Raw genomic sequence first — 11,278 nt, forward strand, 5'->3', positions numbered from 1 at the left:
CTCTGTGTCTTATATTGAATACTAAGTGTTACCCTACATGTTTCTAACCCAAATACCTAGCAAACTAACAATGCTAAAGCACCTATTTCTAGAGTTTTAACAAGGAAATTTGAGGATTCTCAATCTAGGTCAGACAAAATTGGATCAACGAATGAATACCCATCAATATTAAATAGGCTAATACACATTGAAAAACAAAATGCAATGTAAATGGGTAGAAATTAGAGACACATACCTGAGAAAAGGAGAAAGACAAGCAAGTGAGGTACTTGGTTAGCAAGAACAAAACCACAACAGTAGACTCCGACTAGTAGAGAGTAGATTTTCAGAATTGGGGATTTGGGGAAGTGATCAGCTTCTAGAAAAGAGAGGTACGAAGTTGGAAGATTGAAAGGGAGGGAAATGGGTGAAAGAGGGAAGGAAATGGGTGAAATGAAGGGGTGGGTCTTTTAAATATTAACAATTTTTTAAAAATACCCCCAACAGGGTCAGGTCGGGTACGCTCAATAATGACACAACGAGTCCTCGACGACGGTCTGTCACAGATGCGATGGTCCGTCATTGTTTCCGTCGCCTGTGCCCTAATTTTTAAAATAAATGAAATACGTACCTAGCTCGACGGATTCATGTGATGGTCTGTCACATGCGTGACGGTCCGTCGATGTATTTGTCTGTGACTGTTGCCGAGTGATTTTCTGCAAAATTTCCTGGTGATGTGCTGCTTGCAAATTTAAAACCCATTAGTAGAAAATGCTACCATTACTAGAAAGAAAACTATAGGTATTGGGTTGCCTCCCAACTAGAACCTGATTTAACGTCGCGGAACGACTGAAGAAACTTGATTACTTAGACTTCATCAAGATGGTATGCCTCGATCACTTTATTCAACGATTCAGCATGACCAAAAAAGATTTTTATGCGTTGTCCATTCACCTTGAACCGCACACCCTCCTTAGGTTCCAACTCAACTGCTCCATGAGGGAATAGTTGCGTAACTAAGTAAGGGCCAGTCCATTTAGACTTGAGCTTGCCCGGAAACAAGTGCAAACTAGAATTGAATAAAAGCATCAAATCCCCAACAATAAACTCTTGCTTTTCAATTTTTAGGTCATGGTACTTCATCATATTTTCTTTGTAGAGGGCTGAGCTTTCAGGCGAAATTCATCGAGTTCATTCAACCCAGTTAACCGTTGTTCTGCAACTTCTTTCCAATCCATTTTCAACTTCTTCATAGCCCACATGGCTTTATGCTCTGATTTCAACAGGAAGATTACAAGCTTTCCCATATACAAGTTGGTATAGGGTTATAGCTATGGGAGTCTTATACGTTGTCCGGTAGGCCCAAAGATCATCATCAAGCCTCCTTGGCCAATCCGTTCTACTAGCGTTCACTATTTTTGACAATATCTGTTTGATCTCCCTACTTGACACTTCAACTTGGCTACTATTTGAGGATTGTATGGAGTGGACACATTATGGAAAACCCCATATTTCTCCAATAATCCCTTGAACAATCTGTTGCAAAAGTGGGAGCCCCCATCACTAATAATTTCCCTTGGGGTGACAAAATGAGAGAATATATTCTTTTTTAAGAATGCAGTGAGACTCCTCCCTTCATTGTTTGCGAGGGCGATAGCTTCCACGCATTTAGATACATAATCAAACGCTACTAAATTATACTTCATTCCATGAGAACTCATAAAAGGACCCATAAAGTCAATACTCGAAACATCAAATAACTCAATCACAATAATGGGGTTTAGAGGGAGCTCTTGCTTTCTTGAAATGTCTCCATCTCTTTGGCATCTATAACATGCTTAAGCAAACTTATGAGCATCTTGATGAAGACTTGGAAAATACTAACCACATTGTAATATCTTATGAGCGGTTCGGATACCACTATGATGTCTACAAACGGGTGAGGAATGGCATTCCTCTAAAACACTCAACATCTCACATTCTGGCATACAACGCCGAATAAGCCCGTCGTCACAACACCTATATAAGTATGGTTCAGCCCAAAAGAACTTCTTCACATCGTACATGAACTTTTTTCTTTGATGAAAGGAAAAGTCCGATGGAATAATATCACTAGCCAGATAGTTCATGAAATCTGCGAACCATGGAATCAAGTCTTGTGAGGCAGCCAGCTCATCGGGGAAAGTATCATCAATATTAGTTTTATCCCCTAACTCTCTCATAGCATCATCTTCTAGATGAGACAAGTGATCGGCAACTTGATTTTCGGTCCCTTTTTTATCCCTCACTTCAAAGTAAAATTCTTGTAGCAGTAATACCCAACGAATAAACCTCGATTTTGTATCAATCTTTGCCATCAAATATCTCAATGTTGAATGGTCAGTATGCACTATAACTCTAGTACCTATAAAATAGGAGCAAAATTTTTCAAAAGCAAAGTCTACTGCAAGGAGTTCTTGCTCAGTAATTATGTAGTTCTTCTGAGCTTCATTTTTGTCTTTACTAGCATAGTTAATGGGGTGAATGATTTTGTTCTTCCTTGTCCCAATACTACACAAAGAGCAACCCCACTAGCATCGCACATCACCTCAAATGGACTGTTCCAATCCGGAGAAATAATGATAGGTGTAGACAACAATTTTTCTTTTGCTCGCCGAATGCTTTAAGACAGAATTCATCAAAATAAAATTTACAATCTTTGTCCAGCACTTTGCACAACGTATGTGTAATTTTTGAAAAATCTTTCATGAGAAATAATGATAGGTGTAGACACCAATACCTTCTTTAACCATGAAGTGGAAATTTCCCCAATTTAGTACTAAATTACAGTCTTCACATCTCTTAAGAACCTAAGATAAATTGTTCAAACACCGCTCGAATGATTCACCAACCACAAAAAATCATCCATAAAAACTTCTATAGTATCTTCCACCATGTCGGAGAATATCGACATCATACATCTCTAAAATGTGGCGGGTGCATTGCACAACCCAAACGACATACTCTTGAATGCAAAGGTCCCATATCTACAAGTAAAGCTGGTTTTCTCTTGATCTTCTGGTGCAATAGAAATCTGATTATACCCCGAATATCTATCAAGAAAACAATACCACCTTTTTCCAGCAAGTCTATCCAACATCTGATCCATAAAGGGCATAGGAAAATTGTCTTTTTCAGTCCATACATTTAATTTATGGTAATCCGTACACACCCTCCATCCAGTAACTGGTCTCGTTGGAACAAGTTCATTTTTCTCATTGGGGACCACAGTCAGTCCCCCTTTCTTAGGTACACACTGAACAAGGCATACCCAACTACTATCAACGATCTGATAGATTACTCCGGCATCCAACAACTTAATGATTTCCTTCTTCACGACCTCTTGCATTGGTTGATTTAAGCATCTCTGGTGCTCAATACTTGGCTTATGATCGGGCATGAGTTAGATTTATGAGAACAAATACATGGGGGGATCCCAATAATGTCCGCAATAGTCCACCCAATAGCACTTCTGAACCTTTTTAGCACTTTCATCAAAATCTCAACTTGTTGTTCATTCAGATATGATGCAATCATTACCAGCAAAGTGTCACCATTTCCTAAGAATTCATACCTGAGATGTGGTGGGAAAGCTTTTAGTTGTAACTTTGGAGCCTCCTATAATGATGGTTTCGCGGGTGGAGACTCGAGATTCTTCATGTCTAACTCATATTTCTTCTATTTAAACCAAACATCACCTAAGATCCGCGACTAATGACTCATACTCTTCAATGCAATCGTTATCAAAATTTATTATCACTACCGCTAATGCTTCTACACCTACACGTTCTTCTTTTGGTGTCTCAGATGACTCACCAACTTCTTAGGATATAGCAGATACCAATTGGAGCTCACCACTCTGCCTCATGGACCTACATATGTTGAAGGTCACTTCTTCATTGTTCAACCGTAATTTCATCTGACCCTTTTCCAAATCAACTAAGGCTCTACCCGTAGCAAGGAATGGCCTCCCAAGAATAATAGGCACTTCAAAATTGATATCACAATCAAGAATAACAACATCTGCAGGAAATATGAACAACTCCAATTTAAGTAGCACATCGTGGAGTATCCCTATAGGCTTTTTTACTGTTCGATCAGCCATCAGTAGCCGCATCATAGTGGTCTTCAGATCACCCAAACACAACTTCTTGTAAATCGAGAGGGGCATGAGATTTATGCTTGCCCCCAGATCACATAATGCTTTCACAAAATGTAATAACCCGATTGTACAAGGAATAGTGAATGCACCCGGATCTTCTTTCTTTTGTACCACAGATCTTGGAGCAATAGCACTACAATACTTCATTCTATCCTCATCCTCAAAAGTGACCGATCTTTTCCTTGTAACCTGATCTTTCATAAACATGGCATAACCGGGCATTTGTTCTAAAGCTTCTACCAAAGGGACATTGATAGAAAGCTGCTTCAACATTGTTATAAAATGCCAATATTTACCATCCTCGGACTTTTTCACTAATATTTGAGGGAATGGGGGTGGTGGTCTAGGCATGGGAGTTACCCTTTTAGGCATTTCAACATCTTTTCCAGTGTTATCTTCTGCTTCACCACTAACCTCTACCACTTTATCATTATCTTTTATAACCTTTTTCTCATTCGACGGCATAGGTGGGTCAATGGTTTGCTTACCACCGCGCGTAGTGATTGCCATACAATGTCCATCATTTTTTAGATTTTGGATAGTGTTGCTAGGAAGAGTGCCCGATTGTCGTGTATTCACAGTTTCATATAATTGGGACAATTGTAACTCAAGCTGCTTAATAACATTAATCATTTGGTGGTGCTGGTTTAGACAAGTAGTTAAATATATTCATCTTTTCTGCACCCCAGTGACATGTTTTAATACCAACGCAAGCTCAGTTCTCATCTGAGCCATCTCTTCACGAATCTTATCTTTTGCTGGGTTGTGAGTGGATTGCACTGCAGAGGTATTTCATCTAGTATCTGACTTCCTAGTACTCCAACCTTAATTATTCCGGGAGATTTTCTCTATGTTTCCAGCAATCTCAGCATAAGGACACTCCCCATAAGAACCACCAGCTATAGTATCCAATACCACTCTATTACTATCATCCTATCCCTGGTAGAAGTATTCCTTCAGTGACTCATCATCTATGCGGTGATTGGGGGCACTTCTGAAAAATGAGGTGAATCTATCTTAAGAACTACTAACTGACTCTCCTGGTAGTGCCACAGAGTTGTTCACTCTGTCTTTGTGGTTATGTTTCTTGGAGACCGGGTAGTAACATGCTAAGAAAACGTCCCTTAGTTGGTTCCAAGTGAAAATTGAGTTATAAGAGATCTCAATGAACCAAATAACAGCCTCTCCCATCAGTGAGAGAGGAAATACTCTTCACCCTTTTACATCAAATCCAAATCACGTCTCCTACACAGATTTTACACACTGCCCTTACCTTAGCTATATGGACATCCTCAGAAGGTAGGCCTGAAAACAAACCTCTGGTAGTGAGCATTTGCATCAAAATACTAGTTACCACAAAAGTGTAGCCTTGTGGTAGAGGGGGAAAGAAAAGTGGCCCATCAGAGTCTTCTATATTATCATAGCCTCTGTAGTATTCTTGAGGACGTGGATCGGGATTTTGTCCCCTTTGTTGATTTTCACCCGGATCATCGGGTAATAACTTACCATGAACATCAACCGGATCTGGGATGTTATGGTTTGGATCATCATCATTTATACCCAAGTTTCAATTCATGTTTCGTAGTTTACGCTCTAATCCGTGATCGTAGGGAAACAAGGGTTCTCTTCCTCTCCCTTTATTTGGCATACAAAGAAGATAGTTTTGCAAGAGTCCAAAACAATTAAAAAAATAAAATTAAGAAAATATTGACTAAACTTTAGTAATAAGTTTAAGTTAATCTAAAAGCTACTTTCCTCGGCAGCGGCACCAAAATTTGATACGCTCAAACTTACTTCTCAAATAAGAAGTAAAGCAGTCGTATCAAGTAAAGAACCCATTTGAGGTAGGGATCATTCCCATGAGGAAAATAGTTCAGACTTAACTTTAATTTATTATTACTATTATTTAGTCAATTATTTCCTTACAAAAAAGACAATAAAAGGGGGGGTTTTTATTTCTAAATGAATCAAAATAACTAACTAATTTAAAGTAATCAACTAACAGATTCAAATATTGGAGTTTAATCAATTAATAAAAGTAACTAGGGTTTAAGTGTTCCCTACAGGTTCCTAACTTGAATATTCTAACTATAACAATTCTTTCCTAGTATTTTTCATGTAAAGTGATAAGTTATGTATTTTAAAATCCTTGGTCCGGCATCTAGAATATTTCACTCTGTATCTTGGTCCGGCTACGTGTTTTGCTATACTAACCCTTACCTTTACCTCATTTTAAGCGTTGTATTTAATATTTGACTAAGTTATTACCTCGTACTAATCAACACTAGCTTATTAGATAGTATGCAATAAATCTATGTTGATAATTCTTTTCCTGTTATCTACCTCCTTGGTCCGGAAAACTAGCATTAGGCGAGTTCTAACATTGGCCATCCGTTAAAAAGACTTCTAAACGAATGAATTATCAATACATGCAAGACACTATTCTAAATTTTTTATTTTTGTTAGGTTTTACCTTATTATTTGCTCATGGTTCCCACAACCCTAGTTATGGAGTTTACTTACACATACTCATAATCACAATATTCATATATGTAATATAAGAATTTATGCACTTACTATTATGAGAAAAAATAAAATCCAGAAGTTCACTTGATTAATCAGCAAACGCTCCAACAATCAATTCCAAAAAAAGTTTATCAATTACTGATATTAATCAAGAACTAAAGATTCTCCAAAAGTATAACAATCAAAAAGTCTAAGATCAAAGAGTCTGCTAACAAAAAGTATAACCCCCAAAACATGTTTTTTCAACTATTTATAAAAAAACGAAATCGTAATAAAAAAGAACTATAATTGCTTAAAATCAGTCAAAACGTGTTCGAGTTGACGGACCTCATGACGGGCCGTCGTGGTCACGACAGGCCGTCAAGGCCTCCATCATCCTATACTTTACAAATTCTTTTACTTCTTTCTTCATTACCCTTGACGAACAGGTATGATGGACCTTTCCAAGCATGACGGTCTGTTATGGGTCTCGATACTAGAGTGTGCTATAGTTGTAAAATCAATGATCACAAAGTGAGTGATTGTCCTATTAATACTTCTAGGGGAAGACAAGCCAAGAAAGATCCTTCTAATGTCTATTGTTGGTGAACAATGGAAGAATCAGATCTATTGCCTCCAAGCTAATAAGAAAGGAAGTCCGGATGAAGGTGCCGGTAAGTAATACTTTTCCCTTTCCCTATTGTTGTGAAATTGATGGGATTTCCCTCAGGGGGTGGGGCGGTGGGGTGAGGTATGGTGAATAGTTGGGTTGATGGATCTTGTCTCTTCTCTTCTCTTCTATTCAATCTTGAGAGTTTATTTCCCAGTACCATGTTGCATGTGTTTGTGGGTCTTTGTGAAAATTAGTTCCCTTAATCTCCTTACATTGTGCATATTTTTATGAGTTTATGTTTATAAGGTAAAATGAACATGAATGATTTTGTATCTCATGTTGTCATGCCTCTATAATGAATTGCCTGAATGTTGCATGAGTGAACTTATTAACATGCTTAATAGTGAAGTTTTCTTTTGTTAGAAATGTGAATAATTGTGTTTTATGGAAAATGCACATAGTGTGCTTAGCAATAATGTAGTGAGCATGATGATATGTGGAGAAGGAAGTTCCTCCTACGTGAAATGAGAAATCTAGAGTCTTATTGCATGATAAGTTATAGATGTTGTTCCTACTCTCTCTTTGTGTTTCGAGTCTCTTATTATGTGAGTTGATTTTCCTTCTAGCTAGGTGTATTGTTCTTGATATGGTGTGGTCATGAGATGCATGTCTTGAGTCTTTATCCGTGGAAAGCGTCCAAAATGTTTTAGTGTCATTCGAGGACGAATGTTTTCTTAGTGGGGGATAATGTTACAACCCTCAAAATGAACTAGGTTTGATGTAATTACCTGGTACGTAATTTTTTTAATTTAACTTTTGTAAAATTACCATTCCATCCCTCAGGATAGTTGTATTAAGTTATTTTTTTTTATCAATCAGTGAAGCGAGTTTAAAATTTTTGAACTATTCAATAACTATAATTACTTAATTAACAAGTATTATTAAATAATTTCTTTTAATTTAATTGGTGGTTAATGAGAAAAATTTATAAGTTATGTTTACCTATTTATTAAAATAAATTAGGGGTTTATCACTTTTAGTTCATAATTAATTTAGAAAAGAAAATAAGAAAGAAGAAGAAACTAACCTGAGTTTCCATGAAATAGGAATGATAAACTTCGTTGTCTATAACACAACGACATCATGGAGGATAATCGTTGCTTCAGGTAATAGCTTAACAACATTCTATTACCTTTATATGACTCGATTGCTAGGAGCTTATTTATAACTTAATTATATTATATTGTTGGTGAAAGGATAAGAGAATTTGCAAACAAAAGGTATGAACAAAATTTTGGTAGGATTAAGGTTTGGGCAACTATAGGCTCATGATGAACTAATCATTAGGGAATATGTTATATTATAAGATAAGTCCATCAGGCCATGCGTGTAGGATATTTAAGGCATCAATTTTAGGGTTCCTATTATTTAGATTTAATATGTTTACGTAACTTGACTTGGATATGAATTTTTTTTAGTCATCACATGATGATTTATGTTTTGATATATTAAGGTAGACAACAAATTTTTTGTTCTTTCGAGATTGGGACTAAATCCTATGTTTAAAATTTGAAAAAGATTCGAATAGTTGGCACATTAGTTAGTATCAAGATTAGTATAAGTTGATTATAGATTCTTTATGAGTTTTTGGGTCTAGGCTAGACCTGCAGTAATATGGTTATGTTGGGTTTGAAATCTTATTATGGAAACTTATTTGAATAAATTTCTTTTAATTGAAACTTCAATTAAAGGGGATTTCTCAAGTCCTGGAGTTTCGAACTTGATAAGTGTATGAAATTAGTGTATTTTCTTGTGGTATGTGTTTGGGTGTAATGGGATTTGGTGGGGTTTACATCTCCACCTTTATTAATTTTAATGATGAAAAGAGATAATAAAAGAAAATGTGATTAATTGTTTGTGTGTGTTGGGTTGAGAATGGTACGCGTACTAGGCAAGGTTTATTATTATAAAATGTGGATTGTATCCTAGAATGTAAAAGCATATTGGCATAAGTGATATATTTTTGACTTGATTTACTATGTGTGATTTTGTTCTTTACTGAACCCGTATAATTGTGATCATATTGTGCACATGCATTGACATGAGATTAAGTATGAGTAACGGTCAAACAAATGGAGATCTTCCTTGTTGAGATTGAGTTATGATTATTTGGGCACGTGGAGATCGTCCGTGCAATGGATAAGTTTTGATTATAATTTGGGAACATGGATCTCGTTCGTGCCAAATTTGTTTCATTAATGAGAATGCGTTGAGATCGTCCACAGAGACACGTGGAGATCGTCTCTGTCGGTATATGGAACTCGTGAGTCACCCATGGGTCATGGACTCCTTATTTATTTCCGAGGAGTATCATTTATATATGGTTGAGAGATTACTTGGTATTTTGAGGTATATCATTTCATGGTGTCATATTGCATTTGATCCCATGAAATCCTTCATTCTTTATGATTAGGTATTTATTGGTCGTTGGAAAGTACTTGATATTTAGTTACCTCTATTTAATGAACTTGATCATATATGTTGCTGATATTCTGAGTGCCTTTTTGTGGAGGTTGTAAGTGATAAATATTCAGCTTCTTGTTGAGAATATGTGATTGTTAAAATGTAGTTGTTGAGATATGTGTTTGAGAAAGGTGAATTGGTAAGTTGGGCAGGTTTTATGCATATTGTAGTTGTGGATGTTCGGTAGGGGTGTTACGAGTACCCTTATTTTATCCCCTTAGCTTGTGTTTAGAGATCTACTTCATAAGTACAATGTGGTTTGGTACTCACCCCTTAAATCTATAATTTTTTGTTGGGTATTAGCCTGGACCATTGTTATACTTCCCTTCTCCTTGTCTGAGGATTCTTAGGAGGGTTTGTTATATAGTTACTTGTCATTTCAGCAAACTTTCTTACTCCTATTTATGATCTTGTTCTACTCTAGAAACAATGTCATATGAGACTTGTATAATTTCTTTGATTCAGTTATAATACTTTAGAAGTTTGTACAAGTAACCACAATATTTTGGGGGTATTTTTGATTTTATTATAGAATTTTTGCATTTTATTGTAATAGTTGAGTTTTAGGATGACTTGTCATGGTGGGATAAGATGAGTGACATGACGTTCATTTTTGCGTCGTGACAAAATGATATCAGAGCCTGGAGTTCTTAAGTCTCACGTTTATACAATAAGAGTCTAAGAATAGTATCGAGGATCCATACAGAGTCGTCTGTACTTCTCTTCTAGAGGCTATAGTGAGTTTTAGGAAAGATCTTCACTTCTTGAATCTCTATCGTGCACCCTTTGTCCGGTCTGATTCTTATAGCAATCTTCCATTCTCTCTTACATATAGTGATGACTCGTGCAGAGCTTCTAATGTGAGCAGTTGGTGTGTCGTGTATGAATTGAAGGTTATACCTAGGTTTAAGGTGCATGTTATAAATATCTGAAAAAGATGTGGAGTCGGATTTGAAACTTTTTGTAATTTAAATGGGTTGAATTAGGTGAAGGCTCGATAATGCATTTTGAGGATATTTGATGATGATGTCTAATAATAGCTTGGCGGATTTTATGAATAATTTTTTTGGTTAGTTACCCCAATAAAAGGAATAGTACTTGTGTGTATAGGCAATATCTTGATAAATTCGATAATTCAAAGTGGAATTATTAAAAGAATGGATATACAATGAACAATGTGATCTTGGAAATTACAGTTAATAAAGTTGTATAGGTATGTGTTGTTTAGTATATCATGAGAATTATGTTATATACATCGAGGTTAGAATCTCTAGTATTATTCCATAGATTGAGTTTATATTTAAGAGGGTCATAATATGACTACTATAATGGTATCAACTCCGTCTTGTTTAAAGTTAGAGAATGTGTTACTCCTGTTGTTGACCTGCTCTATGAAGGAATGCGTATCAATTTGAATGAGAGATTGAAAAAATTTAATAGTGTATGTTGAAAACTTA

At 36.2% G+C, this 11,278-nt stretch overlaps 1 protein-coding gene across 1 annotated transcript; it reads right to left on the reverse strand.

Annotated features, from left to right (window-relative positions):
* Window positions 1-3,841: 3,841 nt before the first annotated feature.
* On the reverse strand, window positions 3,842-4,690 carry LOC138342125 (uncharacterized). The gene has a single exon (XM_069294316.1). The coding sequence runs from the start codon at window positions 4,688-4,690 to the stop codon at window positions 3,842-3,844; it is 849 nt and encodes a 282-aa protein (XP_069150417.1).
* Window positions 4,691-11,278: the final 6,588 nt, after the last annotated feature.

The sequence above is a fragment of the Solanum lycopersicum genome, chromosome 1 (assembly GCF_036512215.1).
Source record: "Solanum lycopersicum chromosome 1, SLM_r2.1".
Lineage (NCBI taxonomy): Eukaryota > Viridiplantae > Streptophyta > Magnoliopsida > Solanales > Solanaceae > Solanum > Solanum lycopersicum.

Coding starts and splice junctions, on each gene's coding strand:
- LOC138342125 (XM_069294316.1), bottom strand. CDS start 4,690: ATGGCAATCACTACGCGCGGTGGTAAGCAAACCATTGACCCACCTATG.